At 43.5% G+C, this 21527-nt stretch overlaps 1 protein-coding gene across 2 annotated transcripts in view; it reads left to right on the forward strand.

The window, feature by feature from the left end:
* Positions 1-5361: 5361 nt before the first annotated feature.
* GNAQ (G protein subunit alpha q) overlaps positions 5362-21527 on the forward strand; it is a 341433-nt gene continuing 325267 nt past the window's right edge. Inside the window, exon 1 of one of the 2 annotated variants that reach the window (XM_074394627.1) lies at positions 5362-5473. Coding sequence is in view for 1 of the 2 variants with exons in the window: in XM_039461277.2 (XP_039317211.1) it covers positions 19750-19885 (136 nt within the window). In the remaining variant the exon portion in view is untranslated. Of the gene's footprint in view, positions 5474-19178; positions 19886-21527 lie in introns of those variants that run through there. The other variant, XM_039461277.2, reaches the window with a different exon arrangement.

Consider the following 21527-nt stretch of genomic DNA (forward strand, 5'->3'; position numbering starts at 1 on the left):
ACAAAGAATAATAAATATACTTATGTTAAATGAATACAATACCATTGGCATCTTATTTTTTCTTTTTCCTAATGCTGTGTTATCATCAGAAATCACAGAACACTTAAGGTTTATGCATGTGATTGTTTTTGCCCTGGGATTCTATTGAAACATGTATTAGAATCTTGAGACGTTAGATCCCCAAATTGCATATGGATTATTTATTAGGATGGTGAAATTATTTAATCAGAATGTAAAAATGATGAGACTTGGGACTCTTACTGAATCAGTGATCAAATTACTGTTACATAATATGAAAATTATCTGCTTGAAAATTTCTAGAGATTGCTGTCAGGCACAGTAAATTACCATACAGCATTAAATAACCAAGGGGTAATTGTGGAAATGAATATTTTAAAAGCAGAACTGTGGCTGGGAACAATGACCTTTGTTTTGGCTAATAAATATATATTTTCTTTTTTTTTTTTTTTTTTTTTTGAGACAGAGTTTCGCTCTTGTTACCCAGGCTGGAGTGCAATGGCGCGATCTCGGCTCACTGCAACCTCCGCCTCCTGGGTTCAGGCAATTCTCCTGCCTCAGCCTCCTAAGTAGCTGGGATTACAGGCACGCGCCACCATGCCCAGCTAGTTTTTTGTATTTTTAGTAGAGACGGGGTTTCACTATGTTGACCAAGATGGTCTCGATCTCTCGACCTCGTGATCCACCCGCCTCGGCCTCCCAAAGTGCTGGGATTACAGGCTTGAGCCACCGAGCCCGGCCGTTTTCAAGATAAATAATATTTTAATCTATTTTTTCTGTGTTTTAAAAATGAACCAATAGCCGGGTGCAGTGGCTTATGCCTGTAATCCCTGCACTTTTGGAGGCCGAGGCCGGTGGATCACTTGAGGTCGGGAGTTTGGGACGAGCCTAGCCAACATGGTGAAACCCCTCCTGTACTAAAAATACAATAATTAGCCAGGCATGGTGACAGGCACCTGTAGTCTCAGCAACTCAGGAGGCTGAGGTAGGAGAATCACTTGAACCCAGGAGACAGAGGCTGCAGTGAGCCAAGATTGCAGCCTCTGCACTCCAGACTGGGTGAGACTCTGTCTCAAAAAATAAATAAATAAATAAATAAAATCAAGAGACAATATTGATACAGTATTATTTACTAAAGTCCATAGCTTAGATTAGGGCTTATTCTTCACATTGCATATTTTGTGGGTTTTGACAAAAGTATAATGTTTATAGGCATGAGCCATCACACCCTTCCAAATGTATTTTTTAAAAATTTGCAGGGGCATACGGTGTGGTGGCTCACACCTGCAATCCCAGCACTTTGGGAGGCCGAGATGGGTGGATCACCTGAGGTCAGAAGTTTGAGACCAGCCTGGCCAACATGATCTAATCCTGTCTCTACTGTAAAAATACAAAAATTAGCTGGACATGGTGGCACACACCTGTAATCCCAGCTACTTGGGAGGCTGAGGCAGGAGAATTGCTTGAACCTAGGAGGCGGAGATTGCAGTGAGCCAAGATCATGCCACTGCACTCCAGCCTGGGGGACAGAGTGGGACTCTATCTCAAAAAAAAAAAAAGAAAAAAAATTGTTGGGGTGTTTTCCAAATTTCAAAAGTAGAATGGTTCATTTTAAATACAGCTGCTATTTGATGTATATGTGTATATACAGATTTTTAGAACATAATTAGGAGTATTCTTTCACATCAATACCTACTTTTTTACTTAGCACAAATAAATGTATCTGACATTACTTTTTCTACCATCATTAGGTATTTTTTATCTGGCATGATTATTCATGGTTACTTCATATTCCATAATATGGATATGGTGTAATATATTTAGCCAATTTCTTAATACTTGACTCCTGGGTTGTTTCCATCTTTTGTGTAATCTGTTTTAACTGTGATAAATACTCCATAAATAAATATTTGTTCACATCCTGATTAAATCTTCCATATAAATTTGTAGCAATGTCATTACTAGGTCAATGGATACATACATTTTTCAGACTTTATTTTTTGTTGCCAAATTTCTCTCCAGAAAAAGAATGCCAATTTATAAGACAAGAGCATGCCCATTTCTTCATACTATCACTAATGCTTGACAATTAATTTAAAAAGAAAAATAAATATCCACCAAAGAAAATGAATTGATACAGTTAGCAAGATGAGAATAGAAGGGTGGGAGTTTATATCCAGGAACATGGAGATCAAAATGAAAATAATCATCTTCTAAAAGCACCAAAAAATGGAAGAAATTAAAAACCTCAGCTGAGAATATGCAAAATAAGAATTATCCCCTTTAAATAATACCGTATTTTTAAGGAAAGCCTTACTACATCAGTCTGTTAAATGTACTCAATTTTGAATTTCTTGGCCATAATTAGCTCCTATTTTAAAATCTCTCATGTTTTAAGCTGTTTCTTTTTCAACAAACCACTGAGCCATTGAAATACAGAGCCACATAAAATGTTAGTGCCTGGCCGGGCCCGGTGGCTCAAGCCTGTAATCCCAGCACTTTGGGAGGCCGAGGCGGGTGGATCACGAGGTCAAGAGATCGAGACCGTCCCGGTCAACATGGTGAAACCCCGTCTCTACTAAAAATACAAAAAAATTAGCTGGGCATGGTGGTGTGTGCCTGTAATCCCAGCTACTCAGGAGGCTGAGGCAGGAGAATTGCCTGAACCCAGGAGGCGGAGGTTGCGGTGAGCCGAGATCGCGCCATTGCACTCCAGCCTGGGTAACAAGAGCAAAACTCCGTCTCAAAAAGAAAAAAAAAAAGTTTGTGCCTTTGAACTTGCTGATGCTCCTAACTATAACTACATTCTCAATGAGTTGGGCATAAGCGCATGGCATATAAAACAAGATTTCATTGTCTTCAGTTTTATAAAAATTACTATGAGATGGCTATATCATTTTCAATACCTGCTTCAGAATAAATGACGACAGAATTGTTTTTCTAGTATGAACAATATTTGTTACATGAAGATTGAATGTCACCAAAGTAAATTGTAAAGTGTAAGACTTTCCACTTTTGGTCAAATTAACCGAATTGTTCATGGGCAAGTGGAAAAAGGCCTCTGAAGGCATTTTTTTTCTCTTTTAAAGGCTTCCTAAGATTTGCAATAAATATATCACAAAAGTATTTCCTGAAATATATTTTTATTGTGTCAAAGTTTTAATAAATGTCAAATATTTTATTTATATCATATATGTCTTCTTTTGAAGGGATAAAATTTATAATAGTTCTTACAGTTGAGCAAGAAAGGGAATAAAACATTTTAAAGAACAAAGTACATTTCTAGGGCTCTTCATTTTCTTACACTTTGTAAAAATATGCAAACATTTATTACTTGGCTCACAGTTATTTAAATAATCCCATGCAGACAGAAATTGAACCACATACTTACTCTGGTCAAGCAGTTCACAAGAATCTATTCAAGAAATAAATGTAGTGTTGACTGTGAAACCTGTTTTGATAACCTTAACCTTTTACAAATCAGTTAAGAAGCTTGACTTGTAGACTATATACTGTTAATTAGCCAAAATATATCCCATGTTGGAGAATGTTTATAACTCATACTTTCTGCTGGCACTGACATGACATTTGCATGGTACTATAGTAAAATAAATAATTTCTGCAGGATTTACTTGATTCTTCCCCTCCCCTCTCTTTAGATTGGATGAACTACATCTAAGTTAGAAATCTCTGCATTTAGAAAAGCTTATTATGGAAAGGAAAGCCATAAGCTTCTTTCTTGTTAACATGAATGTGAAACCAGCATTTTTCTGAAACTCCCTAAGATCCTCCACATTTGAATTACGTTTAAAATTAATGCCTTGGTAAGTGAGTACTTACTTTCTCTTGTCATTTTGCTGGTATGACTGCATAATTGCTGAAGGTCAGGAGCTGCTCCCTGCACAGTCCCAGGAGCACAGTATTTGCAGATGCCTACAAATACTTGGGGATTATAAAGTATCCAAGAAACCCCTCCAGAAACTAAGAGTCTGTCATTTTGTCATTGTCACCAGGAGGAGATAACAGGGTGGCTTTTTACTTACCTTACTTAAAACTAAATTTCCCAAATTCATCTGAGATAAACATGCCTTAGAATATCATTCAGCTGTTTGACATTACTATGTATTTGAATGCACACAAATGGTTTTATCCCTTCAGGAGAGCTATAATAACCCTGCTTGGGGAGTGTCAGTTTGCCAACAAGTATCTAAAAGTATGAGTTTCAAGAAGAGGTACGGTGACCACCCTTACAGCCAGGGCATGCTTCGAATTCCTTGGATTCATTCATGAGCTCAAGGTGCCACTGCTGTGGTGCTTCTGTAACCACACCGTCCCACAGAATCAGCCCTGCCATGTCCCTGCTCCTCCTTCTCAAGCTCTCGGTTGGAACAAGACTCCCAGTCTACTGAAAATTAAGCCTGACCAGAGTTTTCAGAGAAAAAGAAGTTTGGATCCCAAGTAAGCTAAATGTCTTGAATGTTCTCCCCTTAATTGATTTTAGCATTTGTCGATACCAGGTAGCCACTGCCAAGGGTCATGGAAATTTCCATTTCTGCCATATCCAATCACATGGTTCATTGAAGTTAAGCATGGCCATGTGACTTGCTTTGGCCAAGGAAATGTGAGTGGAAGTGAATGCATCCCTTCTAATTAGAGCATTTAAGTGTTGGTGCTGCACTAGCCAGCCCCCTGCTACAACCGTAGATAATGTACATCATTCACCTTGGATTCCAGGGTAAGGACAATGTGGATTGGAGCCCTCTTGTGACATGCAGTGGCCAGGCAGCAGACAAAGAAATACAATGTTGTTGTAAGCCATTCAGATTTCAGGGTTATTTTTTACTGCAGCACAGCCTAGCCCAGTCTAACTGATATGCCTCCCCCTAACTGGGATTTGTGCTACAGGTCATTTCTTCATTTACGTGAGCCCCAAGTCAGCACTTTTTCTCATTCCATAAGTGTGGTCCCAGGCCTGAACCCGTTTTCTTGCTTCCTTGTCTAACTGTAGCCACTTCCTGTTTGTACAGTGCTTCCTTGTCTAACTCCAGCCATTTCCTGTTTGTCTAGGCTGGCTCCCTGCTATGAACTCTAGCCTCAGCTAACCATATGGACGATCTTACATGTAATTCCTGTCTACCTATTCCCTCTAGAGTACTCATTCTGGATTCCGCCCAGCTGGCTCCTTCCATTTGCTGTATGGTCACAGTTCCTGCTGTGCCTGGGGAATGCTGAATCTGATGACAGCTGTGCCTTTATGCTCAGTCCTGCAGCTGGAATGGCTTCTGCAATGCACACTTAGTGTCTTTCATTGATTGTAGGTCTGGGCCTTGGCTTCCTCTGCTGTTTGCCCCTTGCTACCAGGTGGCATTCCTTCCAGAGTAAACACCATGCGAGCAGCAGTGGCCAGGGGGGAGAAATGAGACACGAAGACCAACACAGCAGGCCGTGGCAGATGGTAAGAATCAAAGAGTTTGTTTAAGATGAAGAAACAGGACTATCTCCTCTATGTTTTGGTAAATTTCCAGTTTCAAAAGAAGTCTATAAAAGTATTCTATGTTATGAGAATCCTCTGTCCTACTCATTACAGTTCTGACTAGGATATCAATTCAGGGATGCTCATAATGATTTAAGACAGGGGGCTGGGTGCAGTGACTCATGCCTGTAATACCAACACGTTGAAAGGCCGAACCAAGAAGGTGACTTGAGCCCAGGCATTCGAGACCACCCTAGGCAATATAGTGAAACTCCACCTCTACAAAAAATAAAAATAAAAAAATCTTGCTGGGTGTGACATATGCCTTCAGTTTCAGCTACTCTGGAGGCTGAGGTGGGAAGATAGCCTGAGCCTGGAAGGCCAAGGCTGCAGTGGGCTGTGATCGAGCCACTGTACTCCATTCTGGGAGGGAGAGCAAGACCCTTTCTCAAAAAAAAGATTTAAGACAAAAGATGTTCATGATAGTGCGTCCTATTTATAATAGTGAGAAGAATAAGTCAATACTAATACTTCAGTTTGCGCCAAAGGGAGAAAGGTAAATATAGATTATTAAATGCTCATATGATGAAATAACATCATGTTATAAAATTTGGATGGATAAGAAAAAAACATGTTAGATTACTAAGTAAAAAGAGCAGAAATTCAAAATATGTATTTAGTTACATTTTTAAAAATGCATGTTTATTTTGTAAGCATAGAACAAGAATAAGATAGACAAGTGATACATATAGCAAAATACTGACCCTGATGGGCTTCAGAGCATTTCATTTCCTCCTTAATACTTTTTATATTTCCCAAATTTTGTATACTAAGTGTATGCCATTTCTAATTCAGAAAACCCTGTTATGGAATATGATGAGAAACATGATATTTAACTTTGGATATGATCTCTACTGTTATACTGAGACTTACTCCCCATCTGCCCTTTCTTTACAATTGAGTATCATCAGGTTTTCTAACAGGTTCCTTCTCCTTTCTTTTTTGTCTCGTTCCACTTTTCACAAGAAAATTTTTAAAAATTGCTACATACTAACGATTACCATACAGAATAAAACACTGAGAGTTCTAGAAATGTTTTTTGGGGGTTGCATTTTATATCCTGGAAGCAATATTAATACTTTTGAAATTTTATGGTTTAAAAAACTCACCTATGAGTAAAGGTTTGGAACAATATATCCATTTGGGTTTGATATTTTTTCAGCCCAGAAAAGTCTTTATTTGGAGAATAAACAAAAAGTGAGGACCAGGCACAGTAATCCCAGCACTTTCGGAGTGGGTGGATCACTTGAGGTCAGGAGTTCAAGACCAGTCTGGCCAACAGGACGTGGCCGAGGTTGTAATGAGCCGAGATTGCACCACTGCACTCCAGCATGGGCAACAGAGTGAGATTTTTGTCTCAAAATAATAACAATCATAATAATCATAATAATAACTGTTTAATATTGAAGAAATCTAACGTCTTTGGAAACTTGTTTTAAGTCAATCCAGAACTGCAAATTACTAAGCTGACTGTTCTTGGAAAGGGAAGAAAAGAATTGTCAAGCACAGGTCCTTCTGCCAGCTTCCTCCAAACAGCACATGGGGCCGTTTGGTGCCCAGTGCAGGTATGGCCCATTTCCAGCTCCCAGGACCAATTCAGGACTGGCGGACTCTAGCCCTATTTTCTGGGGATCAGCATCAGGTCACTCTGTGATGAATCTCAACTCTGAGGTAGTGCACCAGATTTGGCCCCTACTGTGAGTTCTATTCTGCTAACCTGCCTTGAGTTTAATCTCCCAGGGAATTTGGCCTGTCCCAGGAAATAAAGCCAGGTTCCAACCTTTTTGTCTTGTGGCCAACTTTCTTGATACTGTCTTGAGTCCTTCCAATCACAGACTTCTTCCTTTTTCTGTGTTCTGACCTGTTCTAAAATGGATGAGTACATACATGAATAAAATGACATTATACATACATGAATAAAAAGAATGAATGGGGCTATTTGAGCTGTAAGCTTATATGGTTGTAATCTTTGCACACTCTGTAATACTGACCTGCCATGGGCAGAATCTACAGCAAGATCTATCTTGTTAGGCCTCTGTAGGCAAACTAGCATGATCCCCAACTCCTGTTGAACTCTCTCCCATTACCTGGATACTAAGCCTGCTGGGTCCTAGTCATCTCATAGTTAGGTCAAGGAGTTTGAGGTTCCTTTTTAAAGAAATTTCTATTTTAGTCTAAATTGACAAATGTGGCCTGAGAATAAATAACATTAAAATTATTTGGCCGAGCACAGTGGCTCATGACTGTAATCCCAGTACTTTGGGAGGCGAAGATGGGTGGATCACCTGAGGTCAGGAGTTCAAGACCACCCTGACCAACATGGCAAAATCTTGTCTCTAAAATACAAAAATTAGCCAGGAGTGGTGGCACATGCCTGTAATGCCAGCTACTTGGGAGGCAGGAGATTCACTTGAACTCTGGTGGCGGAAGTTGCGGTGAGCCGAGATTGTGCCATTGGACTCCAGCATGGGTGACAAGAACAAAACTTCATCTCAAAAAAAAAAAAAAAAATCATTTGAATGTGCTTCATTGACGAGACACAAGTTATTTCCATTTTACCAATATTCTGCCTTCTGTATAGTCAGGGCACCAACCTCCTGCAGATCAACCTGACATTGAGATCTTTCTCATGGAGAAGAGACGAGAATGATTCTGGAATCCTCAAAAAACCTTTCTTTTTCTTCTCCTGCCTTGAAGAAGTTTAGAATCTGTAGTCCTGGAATTGCAGTTAGTGGAATTGGCAGCCTTGCACCCATCCCTGCAGAAAGATGTACACTGAAATAAATACCTTTGGCACAATGACATGGCTTAGATGGCATTTCAGAGCTAACAACAGGCATCTGAGCAATCTGCCATCTCACTGACATTCCACCACATGCCTCGAAATTCTTCAGGCAGGCCCTACTAAAAAATCTTGCAAGGTATGTACTTCAGGTAAATTCTAACCATAATTTAGGTGCATTTGAGTGATTCCAGATCTTCAGATAGTCATCATTTGGCAGGACAAAGAGTCCAAAAGAAATGGTGTGTGAGGACATTTAAAAGACTTGAGCAGCGAATGGTCAAAAAGAGTTTCCAAGAAATTGCTTTACCCTTACTTAATCCAACTCTTAGCTTTTAAAATTAATTCAAATGTACTATATATGAAGATTCCCCTATAAGTACAGTAGTAGCAAATGAACAGCATGTAACCTGTGACATAATAAGATAGATATTAAAGAGGACTCTGTATCTTCCTGGGGAGCAACTTTTCCCCCAAGTAATTGGTAACATCCTTTTCTTGATCTCTGCAAAATGTAACCATTGAGGTCTAATCTTCATGAAGCTGAACACTTTCCTTGAATTCCCTGTGAATGAATGAAGGGAGGGTTTAGCCAGTAGAATTTTTATTTGCTTTGGGCAAGCCACAGTCCCAGATGCAAAGAGTTAAAAGGGTATATGGGGCATCTGCAGAATAAAGTTTTGGAAATGCCTGCAGAATGAGCTCAAGATCTTCCTAAGCTATAGGGTCTGGTGGATTTGTGTTAAAAGAAAGCCTGGAATATTTTGAATGGTACTGTCAGGTAGACTCTACATTGAATTATGAGTTTTATTAGAACTCCCCAAAATAAAGAGCAGCTTGTCCTTTAGACTTCCAACTTTTCAAAACTCAGTTTAGACATACGGTTTACTACTTAGTTATAATAAAATTCTGGTTACAATGATTTGTAGGTAGACACATAGGATTGTGAGCCGGGCGCTGTGGCTCACGCCTGTAATCCCAGCTCTTAGGGAGGCAGAGGCGGGAGGATAGCTTGAGCCCAGGAGTTCGAGACCTGCCTGGGCAATATAGCGAGACCCCGTTCTCCACAAAAAGGAAAAAAACAAAAAGACAAAAAAAAAAAAACAAAAAAGGATTGTGAAAGTCTCTGAAATTATTAAAGCCTCAGAGTAGTTTATAAGGATGGAAAAACCCCTCAAAATTACAGTTAGAAAAAAATAACAAGTATTTTGACACAAACCCATTCATAATTTTACAATCAGTACTTGCGGTTTAGCAAAGATGGGGGAATGAGACTTTTTATATGTTGCTGGTGGCTATAAATTGCTACCAACTTTCTGGAGAACAGTTGGCACTATACATCAAAAGCCTTGAAAAAGTGCATGTTCTTTGGCCCAATAATTCTACTCTGTGAAATTTATTCTAGAGACGTGAAGATACACACACAGATAGACAAGTATTGTTCATTGCAGCATCATTCTTAATGAAAAAGAACTGGAAACAACATAAATGTCTAACAGTACAGTATCGTTTGAATAGATTATTATAAATTCAAACAATGGAACACCAAGCAGGCACTAAAATAATCTTGGAAGCATATTTAATAAATAAAATTCATGGCAAGAGCAAAGGACTAAATGCATAAATATTTATTATAAAAGTACCACAATACTTGAAACGAATGTCTATCAGTAATGGACTGGTTGGGCCCAGGAATTCGAGGCTTGAACCCAGGGGTTAGAGGCTACAGTGAGCTACAATTGTGTCACTGCACTCCAGCCTGGGAAAAAGAGAAGACCCTGTCTTAATAATAACAATACTAATAGACTGGTTAAAAAATCGTGAGGAATCTGTAATAGAATACTACCCAGTGTCAAAAAGAACAAATATGTGAAATAGACCCATTTCTGATACACTGTGAGTGGGAACAGTATATTACAGAATAGGCTGTATAGTATGCAACCATTTGTGTAACTAAAAGATACACCTGTCTATCTATGTACAGGAATTTCTGGAAGTCTGCCAAAGAAACTAGTCACACTAGCTGCCTCTGGGGAAGCGAGAGGTGGGTTGGGAGTGGGAGGGATACTTACTTTTTGTGTGAAATTGAAAAACAAAATTAAGAAAATAATGCAGGCATTGTGGGGGCGGGGGAAGAACACAAAAAATTTCTCCAGGTCTAATGGGACAGCAGGTGGGGGTGGGGAAAGGGAGCTAGCTTGGTTCCAGTGAGCACTGGGCCTAGCACCAGCCCAGTCCTAAATGGGACTGCCTTTACTTCCCTGTCTGAGTGTATAATTATGGCTACATCATCTACTTCCTGGCTGAGGCCTGCACATGTAATTAGTTTTATTGCCGTAACTCGGTTGTTCTCAATGTTGCTTACATATTGGAATACTTGCAGGCATAAAAAATTACTAAAAACATATCAAGCTCCACCCCAGACCAATTAAATCCAAGTATCTGGGGTAAAAATCTGGCATCCAGTATGGTTTAAAGGCTCCCCAGGTGATTCTAATGTGCATCCAGGGGTCAGAATCTTTGTTTTAATCTGAAGCCTTGATTTGATTGAAAATGCGAATGTTCCTACAAGGGCACCGTAATGTATTATCATTAAGTTATGGACTTCCTGAGAATAGGTAAAAGGTTAAGTGAACATTGGCCCTTTCAAAAAAGATGAATAGAAATGCTGAGGTCAGGAAAGCTGGAGACCATGGAAGGGGAATCAGGAAAAGAAAATTCAGAGTGAGGCCGGCTGCGGTGGCTCAAGCCTGTAATCCCAGCACTTTGGGAGGCCAAGGCGGGTAGATCACGAGGTCAAGAGATTGAGACCATCCTGGTCAACAAGGTGAAACCCCGTCTCTACTAAAAATACAAAAAAAAAAAAAAAATTATCTGGGCATCGTGGCGCATGCCTGTAATCCCAGCTACTCAGGAGGCTGAGGCAGGAGAACTGCCTGAACCCAGGAGGCAGAGGTTGCAGTGAGCCGAGATCACGCCATTGCACTCCAGCCTGGGTAACAAGAGCGAAACTCCGTCTCAAAAAAAAGAAAATTCAGAGTGAGATAACCCACATCCTAGTCTGACTTCTGGCACTTCTTTTCAGTTTTATTTTTTTTGAGATAAGGTCTCACTCTGTCACTCAGGCTGGAGTGCAGTGGTGTGATCTCAGCTCCTTGCAGCTTTGACCTCTTGGGTTAAAGCAATACTCTCACCTCAGCCTCCTACGTAGTTGAGACTAAAAGTACATGCCACCATGCCTGGCTGATTTTAATTAATTAATTAATTAATTTAGTAGAGATGAGGTCTCACTATGTTTCCCAGGGTGATCTCCAACTCCTGGGCTTAAGTGATCCTCCCACCTCAGCCTCCCAAAGTGCTGAGATTACAGGTATGAGCCACCACAGCCAGCCTCTTCCACTTTTTGGCTGCATGGCCTGGATCAGCTTATAGACCCTCTAGGTGTGATCCTCTGTGGTAAGTGGATTAGTGCAGAGGTTTTGAACACGGCCTCAGAGAAGAGGACAGAGGAAAGATGTGGGGATTCCATGTCACCTTTACCCTTTTATAGACTAGCTTTTTGGTAAGCTTTGTTTTCAAGAAATGTTTTCCAGATTAAAACAAAATCCCTAAATTACATAGCCTCAGAGGTCTCTTTACTCAAGATCTTTGCTTCTTAATGTAAGCCAAATAGTGAGCCTAAATTAATGCTTTCTCGTCATTTCTTTCGTTTCATTTATCTCATCATTTCTTTTGAGTGTTGGAGAGACCGAGGAAACTTCTACTGCTTTCATTGGGACAACGAATGGCTTTTCAACCCAGTTCTTTTGTTCTAGTTCCACAGGCAGCAATAATATATATTTTTAAGCTGTAAAGAATAAATACCCCGCCCCCAAACTGCTCATTCCTTCCCTAGAGTGAGAAGTTCTCTAGTTTGTAGACCACTTCATGCATAATAACGTCTATACCAGAGCTGGGACCAGATGAGGCATTTGCCTTGGGTGCATAATTTAAGGGGCATCAAAAATCTCAATAATCAGGATAGGTAATAGTTTAATGCAATACTTTAAAAATCTACATTAATGCAAAACTCCAGGATGAACAAATAATCAACATTTTATTTGTTTTTTATTTTTTTGAGACAGGGTTTCTATCTGCCCGGGCTGGAGGCGCCATCTCTGCTCTCTGCAACCTCTGCCTCCTGGGCTCAAGCAATCCTTCTGCCTCAGCCTCTAGAGTAGCTGGGACTATAGACATGTGCCACCACATCACGCCTGGCTGTTTTATTTTTTGCCGAGACAGGGTTGCACTATGTTGCCCAGGCTAGTCTTAAACTCTGAGGCTCACGTGATCCACCCAGTTCAGCCTCGCAACATGCTGGGATTACAAGCATGAACCACCACACACAAACAACAACAACAACAAAAAAAAATATCCACTCATCTTCTTCCAGGCCCTATTCCGTATTGTCCAATGCACTCACCTCAAATCTAACACTTAGGAATTTGTACAAGAATGCTGGAAAACTGTAACAAGTTTGGAAGCGGTATTTGGAAATTTTGTGGCTCAAATCAATTTTGGTAGGCCTAAGAGATAGGAAAGGATATGAGAAAAAATAAAGCAAGAGAGAACACTTTGACATCTAAATTTGTGGTTAGGAGGGGATATTTTATATTTATCTAAAATTTAAAAGTGATTACCTTTCTTTAATATCTTGATAAAATTCGCAATGGCAGGTTGAAAAATTTACAAAGATAATAACAAGTTGAAAAATTTGTATTAAGACCATTTCAATCATTGAGAAGGCAGAACGACAGACACTTGAATTACTTAGTGTTTTCTATCAGCACATGCTGTGTTTCATTAATTTATCATACAATGAGCAATTAACAACTCTGACTATATATCTTGTCAAGATCTCCAGTGTATAACATGCATGTGGCCTGAAATGAATTGGTGATAGGAATATCAACTTTCCTATAAAGTTGATTTAGGTGGAATTAATATATGTTTCCATCTGGGTTTTTTTTTTTTTGAGACGGAGTTTCGCTCTTTTTATCCAGGCTGGAGTGCAATGGCGCAATCTCGGCTCACCGCAACCTCCGCCTCCTGGGTTCAGGCAATTCTCCTGCCTCAGCCTCCTGAGTAGCTGGGATTACAGGCATGTGCCACCTTGCCCAGCTAATTTTTTGTATTTTTAGTAGAGACGGGGTTTCACCATGTTGACCAGGATGGTCTCGATCTCCTGACCTCGTGATCCACCCGCCTCAGCCTCCCAAAGTGCTGGGATTACAGGCTTGAGCCACTGCGCCCGGCTCCATCTGGGTTTTGAACAAAAATATTGTTTCCCAGCTATCTGGATACTCTAGTGAGGGTCAGTTTTCCTTGGTGAACTCATTGAAGGTAAGATTTTGAAGCACAGGGTGGAGGAACATTTTACAGAGGGAGCCAAGCTTTGGTGCATACCATCTGGCTTAGGGAAAAAAAAAAAAAAAAAAGAGACAGACCATCATGTGGCCAATATGTGGCATCTTTTACTGGAAGATCTAATTTTTATTTATTTAACAAATGTTTATTAAGCATCTATTATACTCCTGGCACTGTTCTAGGTGCTGGATTCAGGAGTGAACAAAACAGACAAAAATCTTAGCCTTATTGAGCTTTCCATGAGAAATCATCAAAAACAGATGAACATAATGGGGTAAAAGATTATTTAATTTAGAACCATGCAAACAAAAACAGAGGAATAAATCAATTGCCTTCATCAACCTGACATGAGTAATCCCTGTATCCAGTCCTCTTCTGGCTCCCTGTCAGAGGCCCACATCCATTGTCCACAGGTATGGCATGTTACTAAAAGCAGAATGTAAATCCATCCAAGTGGTGCCGGAATGGGAAGTATATCAGGCTGGTGGGAAGCACTGTCATTGGGATATAAGCCTGCGGCTACTAGATCATGACCAGTAACTTCAGATTTTTATGTAACTCTCTTGACATTTTTGTTCAGGCAGCTGATTTTAAAACCTCAATTGTATAACTGAGTCAAAAATAAAGACCAGGAGTTTGCACCCTTGGTCTTAAGTTTGAGTTCAGCAAATCCAGAAAGTCTTCAAGGATAGGGAAGTCCAATTTGTAGTAACTCCAGGGCAGTAAGAAAACTCCTAAACTAGCTAAATCATCCTTGACCTGTTGGGTTCCAACTAAAATTTTTTTATTTTTATTTTTTTTGAGATGGAGTCTCACTGTCACCCAGGCTGGAGTGCAGTGGCATGATCTTGGCTCACTGCAGCCTCTGCCTCCCAGGTTCAAGTGATTCTCCTGCCTCAGCCTCCTGAGTAGCTGGGATTACAGGTGTGTGCCACCACACCTGGCTAATTTTTGTATTTTTAGTAGAGTCAGGGTTTCACCACGCTGGCCAGTCTGGTCTCGAACTTCTGATCTCGAGTGATCCACCTGCCTCGGCCTCCCAAAGTGCTGGGATTACAGGCGTGAGCCACTGCACCTGGCCCCGAATAGATTTAGATCATGATTTTGGGTGACCTGATATCTTATGTTCTGATTTTAGTACATATTCATTCGCTTATTCACTCATCAAACATTAGCTTCTCTGGGTGAAACACTACTCAGCTTAAAATGAGCTCCCATCTGACAAGCCTTTGAGAGTTATTCAGACTACTGGGACTTTGGTGTCCTTCAAACTATAAAGTACAGTTCTTCCCTTGATACTGCTAACCCTGGATAAGCACAAAATAGAAACATTTTATTGGAATCAGAGGATTACTTGGGTACATTTTCTGAGCTTAGTAAAGGAAAGATGTCACTGAAGTACTGTGCTTCATTCAGATTCTAGAATATCTTTTATATGGATTTGTAATGTGGGTATTTTTTCTTTTGGAAGATACTGTGTTTCATGCCTAGTTTTTTGTCTTCACCATGTTAGCCCCGCTCTTCTTTCAACTGGACAGTTCCACTTAAGATTCTGCTGGTATAAGAATGGTCCTCTAGGTGGCGCCATTTGCAGCTCTCAGCGGCTCCCTGGGTCGGCTTCTCTTTCTTCCTTATGAGCAAGTCCACTTTATTCCTTGGCCCGACAGCTCTTTCCCAGCTCTGGAAGGATCTGCAATGCTCTTCAGGCTGATTTCTAAAGTCTTCTGGGTGATCAGCGTGTGCCTACTCATACTCTGGGTTAATTTGAGTGGTAGCTTGGGTAACTGCTTCTCCTGAACTCCACTAGCAATCCATTTTCTATACTGTGTTAGCAACGAATGCTTCTCATTTTGTATTGTTTATTCTTTGATGCACATGGCCCGTCTCACCAATAGATTATAAAGCCTTTAAGGGCTTTGTATGTCTCAGGCATCTGGCATAACACACTGTCTGGGACAGGCACTCTGCAAGTGTGTGTTTGTTGATGATGTTAGGTGGTACCATTCTTTCGTTTATTCATTATTTACTCAGTAGCTGTTCTAGGCTAGGCCCTCTTTTTGGTGCCATGAGAAGTTATGAAAAACAAGGTCCCTGCTCTCAAGCATCTCCTAATTCTGAGGGGGAGGAGGGCAGAGAGAAAGAGAACACTAGAGAATGACAGTGCTATGGTGCATATGAAGCAGCCATGCTAGTGACTGTGAACAAGAGAGGTACTGTATGTTGCCTGTGTCGGATGACCTCTATGGGTCTTTCCTTCCCCAGGAGATCCTTTGAGAAGAACACCACCCTTTCATTATTTGACTGCAGAACCATTCCTGAAGACTGATTTATGCCTTTTACTGTTTTTCTTTCCCAGTCCCCAAAGGACAGGGTGATATGATTGTAGGGTTAGCTATCCATCTCAGGATACCATAGAAAAGGTGACAGTCTTCCTGTTTTTTTCTGAAGTTCAGTGTTCCTGAAGTACTGCAATTTGCTTTTCAGCTCATTAGTAATTGTCCTTGAATTCTCAAATGGTTTATCATCTTACCGTTTGTATGGGGTGATTTGAAATTGCTGATTTACTTTGAGGTGATTGAAAACTTTTGTCATTCTTTAACATGCATCTCAATGCCCCTTTTCCTGCCATATCTTTTCCAGTTCTCCCTTTCCTTTTTAGACCTTTATATTGTTACTTCCACCCCAACTTTTATATAAATTGATTTTAGTCTTCTATTATAGCTGTTTAGAGCCTCAATATGTCATAAGATTATAAGCCTATTGAGGGTAAGGACTGTATTTTATTCATTTAGTATCTCTCTCATCCTGTACCTTCACCTGTTACCTCCACATAGTAGGTAATGAATAATGTTTGTTGACTGAATAAACTGGGATTTTTGTAACATGATCCCTGTGTAGTTACATTAGAGTATGTGCTTGCAGAACATGGTCAACTGTCAGTAGTTTCTGCACGGGTTCTATTTGTTTGACTTAGTCTCTAGGAATATTTGCTTGGCAAATTCTCTCCAGATAATATGGAAAGCTTTTTGGATAGATCTGGGCTCAGACTTGGAATTTCTTTTCCTGTTTCCTTCTTGACACCCATGTATGGCTTTATCACTGTAGAGCCTTGGTTTTTCTTACTTCCTGATTTCTCCCCAATACTTGAAACATTCTTCTATTGACTTGTATTCATTCAAGTATCTAAGTGCCAGGGAGTGTTCCTGATGTTGGGGGGATAAAGGGGGGACAAAACAGACTCCAACTGTATCTATAACCCTCTGAAAACAGGTGAATTCATCAAATAATAGGTCAATTCAGTCAAAACATATTACCTGATAGCCGTATGGCCCATTTTAAAAGACATTTTCAAAAGTCTCAGAGGATCCTTGGGTAGGAAACTAGAGACTTGAAGCTTCCTGTCATTTGGTTTTCTAGTGTTTTGTGTCCTTCAAAGCTCATATACATACATATATTAGGAGGATGCAATTTTTTCTCCTGAAGCCACTTTCTATTTTTGCACACTTAATTGCAATCTTTAATTTCTTTAGTCAATTAATTTTAAATTTTAGTTTCACAGCAAGTCTAGCGGCTTTTTGTAGGCATTCACAGAAAAGGGTCGAGGTTTGCCCTCTCTGCTCCCCTGGCCAAGGTGAAATTTAATTATTTTCTAGGTTTTAAAGAGAGAACCTAAAATAGACATTTTATATCTTGACTTGCTTGATTTAAATCCTGGCTTAGAGAAAGAGGGGAGAGAGGGAGAGAGAGAGAGAGAGAGAGAGAGAGAGAGAGAGAGAGAGAGAGAGAGAGTGTGTGTGTGTCAAAGGGTGGAGTAATGGCAAATGAAAGAAAGAAGGAAGTTAACACACCTGTTGTCTAAGAAGCCTATGTGAATTCTTGATCTGTAGCAAAAGCAAAGTCATGAACCTTACTTTACACTCTGGATCAGCAGGTTGCACTAGGGACACTTCAGAGAACACATGAAACGTGAAAAGGTGGTTTTCTTCATAAAAGCCCATTTTCTTTGAAGACCTCAGGTTCCTTTAAGGCAGGAAGTAACATGAGTTTCACCTCCTGTAGCTATTAAACCAAATAAAACCTGATTGAGCAAGAAGATTATTCTCGTGTGCTATTTATCAGTAGACGATCACAATGAAATATGCATACGACAGTTAACTGCCTCAAATATGGCAAACCAAAAAAAAAAACAACAAAAACTAGAATGCCATTTTGCTGAGGTCATCTTAGTTTCTCTTCTATTTCATTCTTTCCATTTATTCCACATTATTTTACATTTTCCCGGAAGTCATTCATAATTCAGTGTGGAAGGGTAAATTCGATTACTTGGCAGTTAAACATTGTGTGCCTTGTCAGAAACAAGAGAACTTGTAAAACAAAATCAAAAACAACTTCCAAAAACCCCCCAATACAACAACAAAAAACCAACAACCAAAAAAACAAAGGCATGGAAAGTTGGAACCTATCTGGGGGCTTTTGGAAACTTGGGCAGCTTCCTTTCTCTGCTTAGGATTTAGATTTCTAGCTCACGTTACTTTGAGAACAGCTTCTCCTGTGAATTTCCCCCTGCTACCCCTCCAGACACCGGTGCCGGTTCCTTCCCTTCCTCAGTCGCCCCCCACAGTAGAGAGGATCTTATTTTCTAAGACTGCACCGGGGTCAGAGGTGATGTGAGAGAGTTTCTAACCGAATGGCGTTTTAGAAATAGGAACGGGAAACACAGAAGCAGCTGAGGAGCGTCCCCGCGGAGCAGAAGGGCAAGGCCCGGGAGCGGCGGATGCCAGCGCCGGCGCCGCGGGGAGCGCGTGCGGGACTCCGCGGGGCCGCCTCCCGCGACTTCAGCAGGGGCCGCGGCCGCGCTCCCGGGCCGGTGGGCTGAGGCAGGCAGAGGCCGCCATATTCCCGCCTCACCACGCCCGGCCGGCAGGCAGCCGGAGGTCGGCGGTGGCCCTGACAAGCAGCGGCGGCCGCTGGCTCGAGCCGCGCGTCGGCGACCGGGCCCTGCCCGGGCTTCGGCCCCCGACTCCGGCTGGGGGCGGCAGTGACCGCTGCGCTCGCGGGCTCTGCCCAGGGCGCGGGAGCAGGAGGCAGCAGCAGAGCCCGAGGGGGCCGGCCCAACCGGGTAGCCGCGCGGGCGAGGCGAGAGCCGCACGGGGAGGCGCGCCGCGGCGGCCGCGAGCCCAGGAAAGCCTTCCAGGAGGGGCCGGGCGGCACCGCCTCCCGGCTCCCCTCCTCCCGCGCCTGTCCCCTCCGCCTCCTCCCCCTCCTCCTTTCGCCGCCGCCTCCTCCCTCCCGGATCTGTGCTCCAGTTCAGAGAAAGAAGAAAATGTGTGTGTGTGGCGAGGGGGAGGGCGCGCATTGAGCAGCCGCTCCGCGCCTGGCAATCGGGGCAGGGGGTGGGCGTCTGGCGGGGGCGGGGGCGGAGGCGGAGGAGCGCGCGGCTGCCGGGCGGGCCGGGAACCGGGTCTGCGCGCGAGCCGGGCGGTGGGCGCGGACAGGGCCGAGGGCGCCCGGGAGCCGTGTCAGGCGGCGGCGAGAGGCGGGCGCGCCGGGCGCGGGGAGCCGTCGGCGGCCGCTCGCTGCGGGGACACCCCGGTGGATGAACTCTCGCCGCCAGGCGCACGGCGTAGGGGAGCCTCGCAGGCGGAGGCGGCGGCGGCGCGGGGGGCGAGGCGGGACGCCCGTTCCCGGGGAAGGAGGCGCGGGCGTCTGAGCGAGGCCGGGCGCGGCGGCCTTCCCTCACGCGCCCCCCGAGCCAGCGCCCGCCTCCCGCGCCCGCCTCGCTTCTCCCGTCGGCCCAGGCAGTTCGCTCCCGCCGCGCCCCCGGCCCACCTGGTGGCCCCGGCCCTGGCCACCGCCCCCGCGGCGGTTCCCGGAGCTCGTCCCGGACGCGCGCCCGGGCGGCGGGGGCTCGGCGGCCACCGCTGCCTCGGGGGAGCGAGGGCGGGAGGGTGTGTGTGCGCGCTGTGAGCAGGGGGTGCCGGCGGGGCTGCAGCGGAGGCACTTTGGAAGAATGACTCTGGAGTCCATCATGGCGTGCTGCCTGAGCGAGGAGGCCAAGGAAGCCCGGAGGATCAACGACGAGATCGAGCGGCAGCTCCGCAGGGACAAGCGGGACGCCCGCCGGGAGCTCAAGCTGCTGCTGCTCGGTGAGTACCGCCCGGGGCCGGCCGCCGCGGGTCCTTCCGCCCAGCCTCTGCGCACCCCCGCCCACCACCCCCGGCCCTGAGGGGCAGCTGCCCTCGGCGCCCCCCGCCCCCCGGCTTGCCGCTACCCTCCCGGGCGCGCCCCCGGCCGCTGCCTTCACCCGCGCGGGCGCGCGGGCGCGTACACACACGCACGCAGCAGAGGGGTCGGGCTGCTCTGCCCGGTGCCTCGGCTTGTTCCTTTTCGTGTCCCTGAGGGCTGTGCCTTATCTGCTGTGCATCTGCTAAGTGGCAGATCACTCCGGCCAGAGGCTCAGGGGTGGAAAGGTGGGCAGAGGGGTTGAATTTACAGTGCCGTGGCCGCGGCTCCCCGTGGATTGGTGGCGTGGGGAGCCGTGTGTGGGGCCCAGCGGGGGGCGAGCCGAGCCCGGGACACGTTGGGGGATGGCCTGCGGCGGGGTGGCTGGTGTGCATCCATGATCAATGTCTTCTGGGGTCAGGAGGGAATGGGGGAGCGGTGGGCAGACTCGAAACTGGATTCCCGGAGCAGTGATGATGAGGAAGCCAAGTGGTTGGCTCTCCAAAGAAAGGGCCTGTGTATTGGGGGCGGGGCGGGAGGGCCAGCCCAAATGTGTCACACAAGAGCTGTTCTCTAGCCACCAAACCTTCGAAAGGAGGGAGCCTAGAAGAGTTTCTTGGCCAGTGGATGGTGACAGCCGTGTTTCTCATCTGCACCATTCCTTCTAGATAAAGATGAGGGATAGGGGAGCGTTGTGCTGTGTGGTTGTTGACAGCGACCGGTATCTTTTGTTTAATGAGGCAACCCAGATGTAGGCCTGAATTCACAATAGTTACTACTGAAAACCAACGTAGCCTCTCAATTACTCCCATGGCAACAAATAGAAACCTTTTGTTTAAAACAGATAGCAGTTTAGTATCTTTGGAATCTGGGCTAGAAGGAAAACGGGAAGCATACAGGAAAAATTTCCCTCTAGTCTTGAAAAAAAAAAATTCTGCTTTAACACTAAGTTAGCAAGAAAATGCCATTTCTCAAATAGGAATTTATTGATTATTATCTCTGAGAGGATGTTCAGAATCAAGTGATCGAGGTTCACATGCAAACCAGAGTGACAGAACCCTGAGCTATTGGGGTAGGAAGAGCAAACAGCTTTGCAGTAACAGGCCTGAAAAATGACTGCACTTGTGTTCTGGATATTTGCATGTATAATAAATACGTTTCTCAAACATTTCTGTAAGAAAAGAATATTGTACTGTCAGTTGGTGTTTGAGAAGCATGCATTTTCTTTCTTATCTTGAGCATTCCATTTGCTGGCTCAAGGAACCAATTGCCTTTGGGAATGAACTGCTTATGTACTGGACCATTTACAAGCAAGAACAAAATATACTGGTCACACCCGTAGTTACTAATGGTTAATTTACATGACATGCTTTCTTTATGTCTTCATTTTGAAACTCAATTAGACAAATGTGCACATGTTTACCAAGAACAGAAGGCAAAGCACTGGATGAAAGAGGTGGGTTTAGGGGAATGAAGCCAGGGAAGAGGAATACAGAGTTGGAAAGTAAAGATTTTTTTTTTTTTTAATTCTCATTTTCGAGATACTGCTAATGACTGAAAATGGTC

Source organism: Saimiri boliviensis, chromosome 2 (genome assembly GCF_048565385.1).
Source record: "Saimiri boliviensis isolate mSaiBol1 chromosome 2, mSaiBol1.pri, whole genome shotgun sequence".
NCBI classification, from domain to species: Eukaryota; Metazoa; Chordata; class Mammalia; order Primates; family Cebidae; genus Saimiri; species Saimiri boliviensis.